This window comes from Mirounga leonina, unplaced genomic scaffold (assembly GCF_011800145.1).
Source record: "Mirounga leonina isolate KUSES-001 unplaced genomic scaffold, KU_Mleo_1.0 Mir_171, whole genome shotgun sequence".
Taxonomy (NCBI): Eukaryota; Metazoa; Chordata; class Mammalia; order Carnivora; family Phocidae; genus Mirounga; species Mirounga leonina.
In genome coordinates, this window is record NW_023270436.1 from 15,993,964 (window position 1) to 16,009,776 (window position 15,813).

Here is a 15,813-nt window from a genome sequence, read left to right on the forward strand (position 1 = left end):
AATGCAGGAAAGGGGCTGAGAATTTGAAGCTTTAATTATCATGGGAGGACTGGAGTGGGACTTTAGGGCTGGGAGAGAAAAAGATTTAGGGATCTATCCAGTTACCAAAGGGTTGCAGAATCAAGATCGTGACTATTGGTGGCGCCTGGGTGGCTCAGTCGTTAAGCGTCTGCCTTCGGCTCAGGTCATGATCCTGGGGTCCTGGGATCAAGCCCCGCATCGGGCTCCCTGCTCTGCGGGAAGCCTGCTTCTCCCTCTCCCACTCCCCCTGCTTGTGTTCTCTGTCAAATAAATAAACAAAATCTTTAAAAAAAAAAAAAAAGATCGTGACTATTATCTATATATATTATTATCTATTATAACTAGTATATGAATAGTTATCATCATTATATAATCATTATTAGAATAATAATTATTATTCGGAACATTTATTGTTTGAAGTGTGGGATGCACCATGTTAAGTCTTTTGCATTATCTCATTTAATCCTTGCGATCCAAGGGGGAGGTTCATGCCTATTTTATAGGCCAGGAAACTGAGGCTCATGAATAAAGGTACCAGCCGGAGGCCACACGGGTACAAAGTGTGAAGTCAGGATTCAAAGCCAGGACTGTCTGACTTGAGAGTCCACGGCCTGGCTCATGAATGGGAGCATGGGGGTCGTGTTGCCACTTCTTGGCAAGTTGGAGCTCCCCAGCTGGCTTGGACACAGGGCCTTAGGAAGGCCTTGCTGCCTCTGAGTTGGGAAGGAAGGCATGGTCTGGGTCTCCCACTGTCCGGCTGAAATCCTTCAGAACACCAGAACAAAACCCAGTGGTTTTCCACAACCTCTAACCCCATTAGAAGACCCAGTGTGGCTACTTTCTCCCTTCTCAGCTCCAGTCACAGGGGATGACTTTCAATTCCTCTGGCTCCAGACCCCTGTAGGTGCTGTTACTACTGCAAAAATTCATCCTCTCCTCTCTGTCCTGGTTAACCGCTCTCTTTTACTTCACAGCTCAGCTACCCCCTCCTCCAGGAAGCCTTCCCTGACCACTGCCCAGGCTTGGATAATTGGTCCCATAACCCCCACCAAAGCATTTAACTCTGTGTCAGGCACCATCAGAAGCACTTTTCCTATATCATTTAAGACTCACAAGAACTCTATGGCAGTGAGTCTCATCCTTGGTGGCACATCAGAATCATTTGGGAAACTTATATATATATATATACCCAGAACTAACCCTCAGAAATTCTGATTTAATTGGCTTAGAATGCAGCCTGGGCACCAGAAATTTTAAAAGCTCCCAGCGGATTCTTGCAGACATCCTGAAGTGACTTGAACACTAAGAAGATAATTTGGGGGTTGGTGGGTCATTTCCTTGCTGAGATAGTCCTCAGGCTCTCTGTCACCTGGAGCTAAGAGTCCAGGTTGGCTGGGGCAACAGGATGGGAGGGTGGAGTGACTGTTGGCTCCATGGGGAGTCGATGTTTCCAAAGATATTTCCCTACATGGTGGAGGGGGAGAGGGTCAGGATTACTTCACCCAACCCAGCCTCTTCTTGCTCTCTGTCTGGAAAGGAGCTGGAGAACAAACGAGTGTGGGAACTGGGTGTGAATTCACACCCCTCCTTCTTCCCTTCCCTAACCGGGTAGAGTCCTGAGAAAGCTGCAGGGCATGTCCAAACATAGACATCAAACATTCTCCAGGTGCTCTCCCTACATAGCTTTGTGGGCAAATACACTGGAAGAGCCTTGGGGGACCTGACTTGGGGGCACCTCTCAAATGCAAAATAAGCATGGCCTTTGTGCAGGCAATCAGATCTACAGAAATTTTCCCTAGAAATACCCCACGAATAGGCAAAGATTCACAACCAAGAATGTTCATCGGAGCGTTGCTTATAATCAGGAAAAACTGAAAATATCTGAAATGTCCATCCACAGGGGATTGGTTACCTGAAGTGAGATATATCCATGCAGGAAGAAGGGAGCTATGTACTGACATGGGTAATATGCCACCATTATAGTATTTAGCAGAAAGAAAAAGGAAATAGAACTGTAAGTATAGTATAATCCAATGTATGTTAGTAATAATGTTGACAGGGGCGCCTGGGTGGCTCAGTCGTTAGGCGTCTGCCTTCGGCTCGTGTCATGGTCCCAGGGTCCTGGGATCAAACCCGCATCGGGCTCCCTGCTTGGCAGGAAGCCTGCTTCTCCCTCTCCCACTGCCCCTGCTTCTGTTCCTGCTCTCACTATCTGTCTCTCTGTCAAATAAATAAATAAAATCTTAAAAAATAAATAAAATAAAATAAAATAAAAACATTATTTTGTTTTCCTTAAGTTATTTGTTCATCTTTTCAGTGGTTTTCCCATGCTTTTGTCTTGTTTACCCACAAATTAGTCATTATTTCACTTACTTGCTATTAGAAATTCTAAGAAAATCACATACCCACATACACACACACACACACACACCCAACATCACATAGGTCAGTGTTTACCAGAGCGTCAGCTGACATTCTGATCAATACAAAATTTGCCATGGGAGCACCATCTTCTATTTCCTCCAGACCTGGTTCAATACCCTGATTAGCCATCTTGGCAACCAGCTAAGAAGGAAAGAAATGGTTGGGGGTGCATTTCCAGACCACACCATCAAGTATATTTATATTGACATTTCAGCCTCTGGGTAGCATGCCTAGCTCCTCTTGAAGTTCTTAATCAATGTGGGGTCTCCAGGATACCCCCCTTTTTCTTTTTTTCCAAAGTATTTTTTTATTTAAGGTATGTACTTTTTTTTTTAAGATCTTATTTATCTGACAGAGAGGGAGAGAGTGAGCGAGCCCAAGTAGGGGGAGCTGCAGGCAGAGGAAGAAAGAGAAACAGGCTTCCCGCTGAGCAGGGAGCCCGATGCCACTGGGATCATGACCTGAGCCGAGGGCAGACACTTAACCGACTGAGCCATCCAGGCACCCCACCCCCCCTTTTTGTCCCCAGAATGCCCCTTTGAGCAATGTTCACTGACCTCTTCTTTCCATCATGTTTGCTCAGTGCTGATACATTGGCTTCTTAGGGGAATCTTGACTTCCTGGGACCACAGGTCCTGATTGCAGGGCATCCCCCAGTCCCAGGAAACCGATTTGGGGTTCCAAAGAAGGAGTGACATTAATTTATCTTAGCCAGATTGGATGACTGATCAGGAGGTAGTTTAAGAGGGTGGTCATGGAAAGCAAAGGGCTTTTAGTCTCAAATGGTTCCTATAGCAAGTGTTCATTCCACAGATTACTTATTATTTTTACACTAGAGACAGAGCAGTTACTGCCTTAACCAGGTGCTTAAATTCAGCATCACTGACAGTGGAAGATGCAGTACAAAGTTCACAGAGCCGCCCTTGAACTTCTCTTGAATCTAATCAAGCTGGGAAGTCCTGGTTACAGGAAATATAGGGTGACAAAGGAATATGTTTGTCAACACCTCCTTGGGGGGTGCCTGGGTGGCTTAGTCGTTGGGCGTCTGCCTTCGGCTCAGGTCATGATCCCGGGGCCCTGGGATCGAGCCCCACATCAGGCTCCCTGCTCCGCGGGAAGCTTGCTTCCCCTTCTTCCTCTCCCCCTGCTTATGTTCCCTCTCTTGCTGTGTCTCTCTCTGCCAAATAAATAAATAAAATCTTTAAACAAAACAAAACAAAACACCTCCTTGGGACACAATCAGATGAAGTCAGAATGTGGGACTTCTACAAGATGCCTGTCTTGGGCTCTTCAAAAAACAAATCAGTGTCATGAAGGAAAGAGAAAAGGCTGGGAGGCTTGTCTAGATTTTAAAAGACTGCACATGGAAAGTAAAGTGATGCAGCCACCCTGGAAAAAAATCTGGCAATTTGTTACAAAACTAAACATGCAATTTCCCAGATGGCCCAGAGAATTAAAAATTTATGCTCACACAGACCTTGGAGTTGTTTTTTCCTTCTTCTTCTTTTTCTTCTTCTTTAGGAAGTTCTATGCCCAACTTGGGGCTTGAACTCACAACCCCGAGATCCAGAGTCACATGCTCTACTGAGCCAGCCAGGGGCCCTTGCTCACCAAAACTTGGATAGGCCAGGGGCCCTTGCTCACCAAAACTAAGGATAACAGGAATTTTCTTAGGAGCTTTACTGGTGACAGCACCCCACATGTCCTTCAATGGGTGAATGGTTGAACAAACTCTGGTACTTCCATAAAAGAATACTACTCAGCGAGAGAAAGGAATGAACTATTGATACATGCAACAACCTGGGTGGACCTCAAGGACATTATATTTGGTGAAAAAGTCAATCTCAAAAAATCACATACCCTATGATTCCATTTATGTAGAGCTCTGGAAAATGCAAATTATACTGACACAAAGGAGTGGGAAAAGATAGGAGGTGGGGATGGATTACAAAGGAACACCAGAAATTTGGGGGGAGTGATGAATGTGTTCACTATCTGGATTGCAGTAATGGTGTTATGGGTGTACATGTCTCAAAACATAAAATTGTGTGCTTTGAATATGTGTGGTTTACTGAATGTCAATTATAACTAAATAGAGCTGTTTGTAAAAAAAAAAAAAAAGGAATGGGAGAATGTTTCTGTGAGAACTAAATGAAACGAAGCATATTATGCACTTTTTGTGTAGTCTGGTACACAGTTAAGTGCTCAATAGCTGCTGTTGGAACTTGGCTGATCTTCTGGATGGCTCCATCACATCTCCCTGCTTATTTCCTTCATTGCACTGAAATAATCTGTAATTTTCGAGCTTATCTGTTCGTTTACTTGTTTGTGGTCTGTCTCAATACTGTGAGCTCCCTGAAGCAGGGACCGGGTCTAAATTTACCTCCAGGGCGGTTTTCCCCAGGGCCGCCTTGAAGCAATAGATGACTGTTCACCACCTTCGCCCTGAATAACCACATCCTTTTGTTTACAGACCAGAGAAGTGTTTGATGGGTGGTGGCCCATGCATGTCCAGCTGGATCTGCCATGCTCAAGGGTAGGACTTCCGAAGGCTTCTGTCCGGGGACACTCATGGCCTGCTTAACATAGAACGAGACTAGAGGCAGCCGATGCTAGAGATAAGGGGACTTGGTTTCAAGCACAGCTCTGCCTGGTACTCCACAATGGAACCTGAATAACTAAGTGTACTATGTGTCCGTTTGTCTCCCGGTTGCTTTAAAAACCATCTGGATAGAAAAACCTTCATATTTTCTCCCATTTTTGTAACGGAAGATTAGATCCTTTTCAAGTTTTAGGAGAACCCCGCCCAAGAGCTTCGCACCTAAATTAAGCCCAACCTATAACCAAAAAAAGACAAAACAACTCCATAAAAAGCACGGAAAACAACCACTAAAACGCTACTCCACAAATAACACACTTTCTTTTTAACACAACAAAACTCAGTCTCCGTAGAGACTGTCAAAAATTGCCAATGCCGACTATATTTCAAGTCGTCATGGCGGGGTATTGGGAAAAGTTTTCAATTAGCAATAATCGCGCCTCGGATAAACCTCATTGGCTACGATACTGCCACTGCGCAAAGCTGAAGAACGTGAGCACGCACCCTGCTCCCCCACGTATGACAACTACCTTTTCAGTGAGGGTGAGCGACTGCCACCGAGTTCGTGGATATGACGCGTTCTGCTTCCAGCCGTTATACTTAAGATCCGCCTGCACGGGAGGCTTCTTGCTGTTGGATCATCTCGAGTCGAACATTCAGATTTTGGAAACGAGAGTACATTCGCTGGGCATGCTGGGTAATCTTATGCAAATATTGATGACATCACAGAGATGACCGGCGTACACTTGAATTTTGACTAAAAAACCTGAGCGGCGGGAAAGCAGGGAAAGCGAGTGTGAACCATCCGAAGGAAGACGAGTAGCTGCGGGCGGAGGTGCAAATGACCAACTGGACAAAGGCCACCGACAGCAGGTATATTTGTACACCGGTCAACGTCACCGGGATAAAAAGCAATAAAGAAAAACGTATTGTAGAAAAAAATCTGTTACCTAAGCCCGACTCTTAGCAAATAAGGAAAAGCACAATTTTTTCAAAGAACGCGGTCAGCAGTGATTTCAGACTTTAACATTTACACCTAAACTATGTAAACAAAGCTAGAATAAGAATCTTTCCTTCAGAACCAAGATACATCAGTCTCCGTAGAGACTGTCAAAAATTGCCAATGCCGACTATATTTCAAGTCGTCACGGCGGGGTATTGGGAAAAGTTTTCAATTAGCAATAATCGCGCCTCGGATAAACCTCATTGGCTACGATACTGCCACTGCGCAAAGCTAAACACCAACGCCCCCTATTCATCATCCCCAATAGGCAAGGTTCCTATTACAGAAAGGCGAGTTTGAGTCTCATGGAAAAACCATCAATTATTCTTTGGTTGAAAATTATACTAACGTATGAAGATCTCTCGAAGATGCATAAGCTATTTCTGAAGGTTTGTTTCTTGATTTCCTTAACTAAATTTGGATGGAGAATGAAGCAAAGCATTATGGGAGGGAACATGCTAATACTTCATTCATAGAGTGATTGGGGCCGATGAAAAGTGGGCTGTGTCAGCATGCTGTTCACTTGGCTGCTGATTCACAGCGTAACTATTATCTCCAAAATAGTTTTTTTTTAATTGGAATAAACTATATATAACATAAGATTTACCTTTTAACCATTTTTTTAAGATTTTATTTATTTATTCATTTGAGAGAGCGAGAATGAGAGAAAGAGAGAGCACATGAGAGGGTAGAGGGTCAGAGGGAGAAGCAGACTCCCTGCTGAGCAGGGAGCCCGATGCGGGACTCGATCCTGGGACTCCGGGATCATGACCTGAGCCGAAGGCAGTCGCTTAACCAACTGAGCCACCCAGGTGCCCCTCCTTTTAACCATTTTTAACTATACAGTTCAGTAGCATTAAGTACATTTATTCTTTGGAACCATCATCACTTCTACCTCTCCAAAACTTTTTCATCATCCCAAACTGAAACTCTGTACCCATTAAACACTAACTCCCCTTCCCCATTCCTCCCTCTCCCAGCCCCTGGCAACTTCTATTCTACTTTCTGTTTCTACGAATTTGACTCCTCTCAGTACCTCATATAAGCAGAATCATATAATATTTTGTGTCTGGCTTCTTTTTTTTTTTGAAGATTTTATTTATTTATTTGAGAGAAAGAGCACCCGCGAGAGAGCACAAGAGGGGGGTTGGGGGGGCAAGAGAGAGGGAGAAGCAGGCTCCCAGCTGAGCAGGGAGCCCGACATGGGGCTCGATCCCAGGACCCCAGAATCATGACCCGAGCCAAAGGCAGAGACTTAATCAACTGAGTGACTCAGGTGACCCTGGCTTTTTTTTTTTTTTAAGTTTATTTATTTAAGTAATCTCTACACCCAATGTGGGGCTCGAATTCCTGACCTCAAGATCAAGAGTTGCATGTTCTTCCCATGCCCAGGACCCTGAGATCATGACCCAAGCCGAAGGCAGATGTTTCACTGACTGAGCCACCCAGGCGCTCCCGAACGTTTTATTATAAAAAATTTCAAATATGAGAGGTGCCTGGTTGGCTCAGTTGCTGTAGCATGAGACTTTTTTTTTTAAGATTTTTTTAAAGCAAGTTTTGTTTTTTTTAAAGATTTTATTTATTTATTTGACAGAGAGACACAGCGAGAGAGGGAACACAAGCAGGGGGAGTGGGAGAGGGAGAAGCAGCCCCCACCCCCAGCAGGGAGCCTGATGCGGGGCTCTATCCCAGGACCCTAGGATCATGACCTGAGCCTAAGGCAGATGCTTAACGACTGAGCCACCCAGGTGCCCCTTTTATTAAAGATTTTATTTATTTATTTATTTGATACAGAGAGAGACAGCGAGAGAGGGAACACAAGCAGGGGGAGTGGGAGAAGGAGAAGCAGGCTTCCCGCTGAGCAGAGTGCCCAATGCAGAACTCAATCCTAGGACTCGATCCCAGGACTCTGGGATCATGACCTGAGCTGAAGGCAGACACTTAAGTACTGAGCCACCCAGGCATCCCCCACCCTTTTTTTAAAGTAGGCTCCACGCCCAGCATGGAGCCCAACACAGGGCTTAAACCCACAACCCTGAGATCAAGACCTGAGCTGAGATCAAGAGTTGGCCACTTAACCGACCGAGCCACCCAGGCACCCCTAAAAATAAAATCTTTAAAAAAATTTTTTCAAAATTTCAAAAAATTCAAAAATGTTCAAAGTGTTATTCAGTGAACATAGTCATCATCTAGATGCAAAAATGACATCTTTAAAAGTCCTGTTTGATGCTGATGTGTAGCTAATTTTTTTCCCACAGGGTAAGAAAAATTAGCGGAAAAAAAGATTAGCAACTTGATTTATTTTAGATTATTTTACTTTGGTCCAATCAAAGACTTAGTCATTGATTCCTGGTGTGGTGAAATTGTGTGTTTCACTAACTGCCTTGGATGACTTCATTCTCCACGGATGACTTTCCAGCACTAAGAAAAATTGAAAAGTCAGCTAACTTCTCCCCGGAACATGAGATTCTTTGGGGCCTAAAAGCACAATAGCCCTGTATTAGGCAGTCTCTCAATTAATGATGCTCATTCCACTTGGCAAACTGAAAAAACAATACAGGCTGGATATTTTTCATAATAAAATTTGGCTGGGGAATGTCAATGTTTTGTCGTTTTAATAGGTTTTGGTCAAATACCCATAAGTGCAGAAAATGTTCCTGATTACAATTCTTTTGACTTAGTAAAAATTTCCAGTCTACATTTTGGTCCTTTCTTTCGGCCAGTGTGGTCAGGTTAACTAAGGCACAAAAAGCTATCATGTTAGGTGATTATCCCAGCAGGGTGCCCTATCTGAGCTGTTGCTGGGTGTCCTACCCACAACTACTAAACTGGGTGACTTTACCAATATTTACCTCCACACATTCAATGAGAGGACCAGGAGTCCAACTTTGACTCCAGCTTCTATACTACAGTACTTCTGGTCTTCAGTTTATCTTAAAATGGGGGAAGTGGTTCCTTAGGTGTTCTTCAAGGTCTGGGTTAGCTGGCCTTTGGTTATGTTCTAAACACAAATTGATATCTTATTTAGATGAGGCTAGAGAGCAAAGTTTCTCTTTGACTACATATTAGAAACAACTGGGAAGTTTGTAAACCGACTTGATGCCCAGGCATCTTCCCAGACCAATTAAGTCAGAATGTCTGGGAAGGCATTGTGTTGGTTAATTTAATAAAAACACAAAATGAGAAATAAAATTGGAGAAGCCAAGTGGGTAAACACATTATTCCCTGTATATTATATGTGGCGTTAGTTGTTCACATAAACTCCAAAAACATCAATATTTCAGATGTTTGTTCACAACCCACTGCAAGGTGGGAACTTGATTTCCTCATGGTGAGTGCAAAGGATCATAATCAGTGAAGTTGAGTATGAGCCTATTCTAGATCCATTATTAAAGCTTCTCTCTTAACAATGAATTCCTAACTTAGTGCTGTTTGGATGTACTATTTGCACTGAGCACACTGGTGTGGAAACTCCAACCACTTCTCTCAAATGGACAGGGCATGTGAGTTTAGAAGACAGCGACCCATCTCCAACCAAGGTTCAAAACTTCTGACCATGAAAGGCAAACAGGTGGCGCTACCAGACAATCTGGGCCCCTCAACTGTGAAGCCCAGAGGATTGTGGGACTTGTAGTTTTTCATGCATCATTTCAGCCTCGTGAACTACATTTCCCAAAATGCAAAAGCAGCCAGTCGGTTGCACCGTCAGTCGTAAAGTGTCGTTTAAGCTGTGACAGGTGAGTTGCTCTGTGTGGGCTGCGGGGTTTCTAGAAGTTGTGGATTTGCTGTAAGAGATAGCGTATTAACTCTTTACCGTTTGGTGGTACCTGGCAGAGAGCTGCTGTTCCAATAGAGCGTGTTTTCAGCGGGGTGTCCCTAGCCCTTTTGTCTCAGGAGTCCAGTCTATTTTTAGCGGTTCAGGTGTTGCTGTGAAAGGTCTAGAGACATCGGGGTCCTAACCTAGATCTGGAAAGCCAAGCATAAGATAATGTTTACATAAGGGGTGCGTATCACTAGAGAATTTCTGCGTTATGTTAAGTAATATGGCAAAGCCTTGTTTTTACAGCTAGAAAGCTGGGGTAGAATGTTGTATCAGGCCTCTTCTGCTGTGTCCAAGTAGCAGTGTTTGCGATTGAGGGTAAACTAAAAGAATATGGGAAAGATAGAATAAAAGATGTGCATGTGCTTAGTTACATTAATAAATAAAAAGCCATAAAAATCATAAGTCTGAAATGTCTGAGCAACGACTTCATCAACACCTGGCATACCAGAATTCAAATGTGCTCTTCAGTTTATGAAGAAATACTTCTGATTTATAAAATGGGAAGTAGGTTTATGGAACACACGGTCTCCCAAGGGATGGTAGTAACTAAAATTATAAAGGCAGTCCTCCAATGGAGACGTCAATAGATGTAGTCATAGAATAACAATGAGCTATTAAGGGATTTAAAAGATACTGGGAGTAGACCATTAATATTTTGAATTTTATAAGAAATTTTTGATTTTTTGATTTATTTTTTAAAAATATTTTATTTATTTATTTGACAGAGAGAGACACAGTGAGAGAGGGAACACAAGCAGGGGGAGTGGGAGAGGGAGAAGCAGGCTTCCCGCGGAGCAGGGAGCCTGATGTAGAGCTCAATCCCAGGACCCTGGGACTATGACCTGAGCCGGAGGCATATGCTTAACGACTGAGCCACCCAGGCGCACAAGACATTTTTTGAAAAGATTTTATTTATTTATTTGAGAGAGAGAGAGTACAGAGCAGGGGCAGAGGAGAGGGAGAAGCAAACTCCTCTGATAAGCAGTGAGCCCAAAGTGGGCTCGATCCCAGGACGCTGGGATCGTGACCTGAGCCAAAGGCAGATGCTTAACTGACTTGAACCACCCAGATGCCCCTTATTTCTGACCAGCCAGGTTTTACTGGGACAAGCAGAATAGGCCTCATGTTATGCTAGAATCCTGCTTTACCAATTTGTATTTTACATTTCCTTTTTATTATTACTATTATTATTATTATTATTTTTTTTTTTTTGAGAGGGAGAAAGAGAGTCCATGTGCAGGGAGGGTGCAGGGAGGAGTAGCGGAAGAGGGAGAGAGAGAATCTTAAGCAGGCTCCACACCCTGTGCAGAGCCTGACTTGGGGCTCAATCTCACCACCCAGAGATCAGACCTGAGTTGAAACTAAGAGTGGGTCGCTTAACTGATGGCGCCACTCAGGTGCCCCCATTCCTTTTTTAAAATAGATATTTTGGGGTGCTTGGGTGGCTCAGATGGTTAAGCATCTGCGTTCGGTTTGGGTCATGATCTCGGTCCTGGGATCGAGCCTCATGTCCGGCTCTCAGCTCCATTCTTTTTTATTCTCCTCACTTTGCTGATCATATCTCTTAAGCCTTTAAAATATTTAGGGGCGCCTGGGTGGCTCAGTTGGTTGAGCGACTGCCTTCGGCTCAGGTCATGATCCTGGAGTCCCAGGATCGAGTCCCACATCGGGCTCCCTGCTCAGCGGGGAGTCTGCTTCTCCCTCTGACCCTCCTCCCTCTCCTGCTCTATCTCATTCTCTCTCTCAAATAAATAAATAAAATCTTTAAAAAAAATATTCAAAAGATACAAGCATTTTCCTTTATCTCATGGCTTTCGGCATTTCGGCACTTCCGATGTTCTGGGCATACTAGGACATCTACAAAACAGACATCCCTCTAAAGAATTATTTTTTCTTTTTTTTAAAGATTTTATTTATTCATTTGAGAAACAGATACAGAGAGAGAGAGAGAGAAAGCATGAGCAGGGAGAGAGGCAGAGGGAGAGGGAGAAGCAGGCTCCTCACTGAGCCAGGAGCCCAATGTGGGACTTGATCCCAGGACCCTGGGATCATGACCTGAGCCAAAGGCAGATGCTTAACCGTCTGAGCCACCCAGGCGCCCTGGAATTTTTTTCTTAATTTTTTCTTAATTTTTTTTCTTTTTCTTTTTCTTTTTTTTTAAAGATTTTATTTATTTATTTGAGAGAGAGAGAATGAGAGAAGAGTACATGAGAGGGGGGAGGGTCAGAGGGAGAAGCAGGCTCCCTGCCGAGCAGGGAGCCTGATGCGGGACTCGATCCGGGGACTCCAGGATCACGACCTGAGCCGAAGGCAGTTGCTTAACCAACTGAGCCACCCAGGCGCCCCTCTTAATTTTTTTTCTTAATTTTTATTGTGGAGGCAGCTGGCTGCCTCATTCCGTAGAGCACGTGACTCCTGATCTCAGAATCGTGAGTTCAAGCCCCACATTAGGTGTGGAGCCTACTTTAATAAATAAATATATAAAATTTTTTATTGGGGGGTGCCTGGGTGGCTCAGGCAGTTAAGCATCTGCCTTTGGCTCAGGTCATGATCCCAGCTTCCCGGGATCAAGCCCCGCATCAAGCCCCAAATAGGGCTCCCTACTCAGCAGGGAGTCTGCTTCTCCCTCTGCACCTCTCCCTGCTTGTGTTCTCTCTCTTGCTCTGCTCGCTCTCTCTCAAATAAAATCTTAAAAACAATTTTTTTTATTGTGGAAATAGAATGATATAAGAACCTAATCCACGGATCCATCACCCAGCTTCAGAAATTAACAAGTCCAGGGGCGCCTGGGTGGCTCAGTTGTTAAGCATCTGCCTTCGGCTCAGATCATGATCCCGGGGTCCTGGGATCGAGTCCCACATTGGGCTCCCTGCTCATTGGGGAGCCTGCTTCTCCCTCTCCCACTCCCCCTGCCTGTGTTCCCTCTCTCGCTGTGTCTCGCTCTCTGTCAAATAAATAAATAAAAATCTTGAAAAAAAAAAAAAAAGTCTAAAGGGAAAGACTAAAAAAAAAAAAGAATAACGTTTTGATACATTCTTCTTTCCAGTCTCTGGCAACTACTAATTTACTTTCTGTCTCTATATATTTGTGTATTTTGGACAATTTATATAAGTGGAGTCATACAGTATTTGTCCTTTTGTGACTGAATTCTTACACTTAGCATAATGTTTTCAATGTTTATCTATTTTGTAGCCTATATCAGAACTTCATGCTTATAGGTAAATAACATTTCATTGTATGGATAGGCCCCATTTTGTTCATTCATTCATCAGTTGATGGTTGCCTCGGTTTTTTTTGTTGTTTTGGGGGGTTTTTTTTGGTTGCTTTAGTTTTTTTTTTTTTTTTTTAAGATTTTATTTACTTATTTGAGAGAGAGCAGAGCAGGAGGGAGGGGCAGAGAGAGAAGCAAGCTCCCCTATGAGCAGGGAGCCTGACACGGGATTCGATCCCAGGACCCTGAGATCATGACCTGAGCCAAAGGCAAGACGCTTAAGCGACTGAGCCACGCAGGTGCCCCTGGTTGCTTTAGGTTTTTTTTTTTATGATTTTATTTATTTGACAGAGAGAGACACAGCGAGAGAGGGAACACACAAGCAGGGGGGAGTGGGAGAGGGAGAAGCAGGCTTCCCGCTGAGCAGGGAGCCCGATGTGGGGCTTGATCCCAGGACCCTGGGACTGTGACCTGAGCCGAAGGCAGATGCTTAATGACTGAGCCACCCAGGTGCCCCTGGTTGCTTTAGTTTTTAAAATCCGGTTTCTCACATCAGGTTTCTTTCTCTCTAGAATGAGGATGAGTTTTGGGTTGACTTTCAGGGCAGCAAAAGGTCACTGGATGGTGAACATCAGCCGGCAGTGCTCACGTGGATCCATTCGGTTATTTGTGCCACCAAGTCCTCCTCTGGACCCTGAGAAGGTCAAAGAGTTACAGCGCTTCATCACTCTTTCCAAGAGACTCCTAGTGATGACTGGGGCAGGAATCTCCACTGAGTCGGGGATCCCAGACTACAGGTCAGAAAAGGTGGGACTCTACGCCCGCACTGACCAGAAACCCATTCAGCATGGGGATTTTCTACGGAGTGCTCCAATCCGCCAGCGGTACTGGGCGAGAAACTTTGTAGGCTGGCCTCGATTCTCTTCCCTCCAGCCTAACCCTGCACATTGGGCTCTGAGCAACTGGGAGAGACTCGGAAAGCTGTACTGGTTGGTGACCCAAAATGTGGATGCCTTGCACACGAAAGCAGGGAGTCAGCGCCTGACAGAACTCCATGGATGCATGCACAGGTGCAGGAAGGTCTAAATAGTTTGAATGCAGAAGTGTGTGCTCCTAAGAGCAGAGACCTTGGCTATCTTGATCACTGTCGTTTTCATTAGACCTTGGGAAAAGGATTTGGAGCAAGTTGTTTACTTTGGAGTCAATCCCAGCAAACTCACTGAGGAACAAACTCAGTGGGGAAATGAAACAGGGTAGGGAAGAAAAGCCAAGAAAAGGGTAAATTAATGAATGGGTTGCTGCTTTGGGGAGCTGACGCTCAATCCTTTGAGGAGCCCTCTGTCTAGAGCATGCTTCAGAATTGTCTCACTGCAGGTCTTGGAAGCTGGGGCATTTTTGTCCATCATATCCCATCCCTCATTGGTTGAGGGTCAGTCTAGGTGAAATAACTCCCTAACACTAACCTCTGCAACTCTGGAGAAGGCTTCCTTGGCCAGTGAACACCCTAAGAGAGAGGCAAGAAGTTGCTTGTAAGAGAACTGTATGCAAGTGGCCTGTAGTGTCTTGAGGGGACTATGAGCAAAGTGCCAACAACATAGGCTAGAAGCTGGTGGATCTCTGGTGCCTAGACAAAGAACACAGTACAGCCCAGCATAGTCAGAACCCAATAAACATTGATGGAATGAAGACATGGAGTCCTGGCAATAACTTGAAGCTAATTGGAAACCATTTTCTTACTTTGAAGCCCCAGAGATCCTCCTGCCAATTATAAAATATTTACTGGGTGCCTACAACACGTAGTGTGCTACTTGGTGGTGCGGAGGGGTCAAAACCAAAGTATAAAACATGGTCTACTTTAAATGTGAGAACTTTGTGATCTCTTTGGGGTGGGGGAGGGATCCAAAAAATAACATGTTTAACAAACAACTCCACACAATTGTTAAATTATGTGGTCCTTGATAGACATGTTTTGCGAGTTCAGAGAAACCGATTTAGTAAAGCTTGGAGTAATTGGTCAAGCTTTTATGGGAAAGGTGGGGCTTAAGCCTAGCTCTGGTCTGACTAGGCAAAAGAAGGGAGAGGGCTTTCTAAATGAAGAGGACTTGTAGAGCCCAGAGGAGTCTGGCCTGGCCTCTGTGGAGACTTACTATGAAATCAGATTGTCTGGGAAGGCTAGACCCAAATCATGGGTGCGTCTGAAAATAGCGCAGTGCAATTTGGGTCTGTCGTGAGAGACCAAAGGGGAATATTAGTGGTTTCTGAGCAAGAAAGTAGTATGATAAAAATAGCATTTGAGGAAAGCCACACAGGATTAGAAAGAGTGGCTCAGGGAGGTCAGCCTGAAGGATCTAGACCCAGGTGGTATCAGGAGAATTCAAGAGCTAATGATGGCCACAAGTCCATTAAAACCTCCTTTTCATGATGAAAATTTCAAATGTCCCTAAAAGGAAAGTAGTATAATGAACTCCCATGTACCATCGCTCGGATACAAAGATTTTATCATGTCTACTTTACCCCTTCTCTCCCTGTCTCTTACAATTTTTTTTTTAATCTTTTTTTTTTAATTAATTAATTAATTTATTTGAGAGAGAGAGAGAAACAGCATGAGAGGGGACAGGGTCAGAGGGAGAAGCAAGCTCCCCGCTGAGCCGGGAGCCCGATGTGGGACTCGATCCCAGGACTCCGGGATCATGACCTGAGCCGAAGGCAGTCGCCCAACCAACTGAGCCACC

The 15,813-nt window shown here is 44.4% G+C and overlaps 1 protein-coding gene and 2 non-coding genes across 5 annotated transcripts in view; 1 reads left to right on the forward strand and 2 right to left on the reverse strand.

Annotated features, from left to right (window-relative positions):
• Nucleotides 1–5,388: 5,388 nt before the first annotated feature.
• On the reverse strand, nucleotides 5,389–5,529 carry LOC118018708. The gene has a single exon (XR_004681459.1). It is a non-coding gene; the product is annotated as a U4 spliceosomal RNA (small nuclear RNA).
• Nucleotides 5,530–6,139: 610 nt separating this feature from the next.
• LOC118018709 lies at nucleotides 6,140–6,280 on the reverse strand. The gene has a single exon (XR_004681460.1). It is a non-coding gene; the product is annotated as a U4 spliceosomal RNA (small nuclear RNA).
• A 3,476-nt stretch (nucleotides 6,281–9,756) lies between these two features.
• Nucleotides 9,757–15,813, forward strand: part of SIRT4 (sirtuin 4) — a 12,680-nt gene continuing 6,623 nt past the window's right edge. For 2 of the 3 annotated variants that reach the window (XM_035017140.1, XM_035017138.1), the window contains exons 1-2: nucleotides 9,757–9,784; nucleotides 13,654–14,151. In XM_035017140.1, the coding sequence (XP_034873031.1) occupies nucleotides 13,655–14,151 (497 nt within the window). In that variant the 5' untranslated portion in view covers nucleotides 9,757–9,784; nucleotide 13,654. The other variant, XM_035017139.1, reaches the window with a different exon arrangement.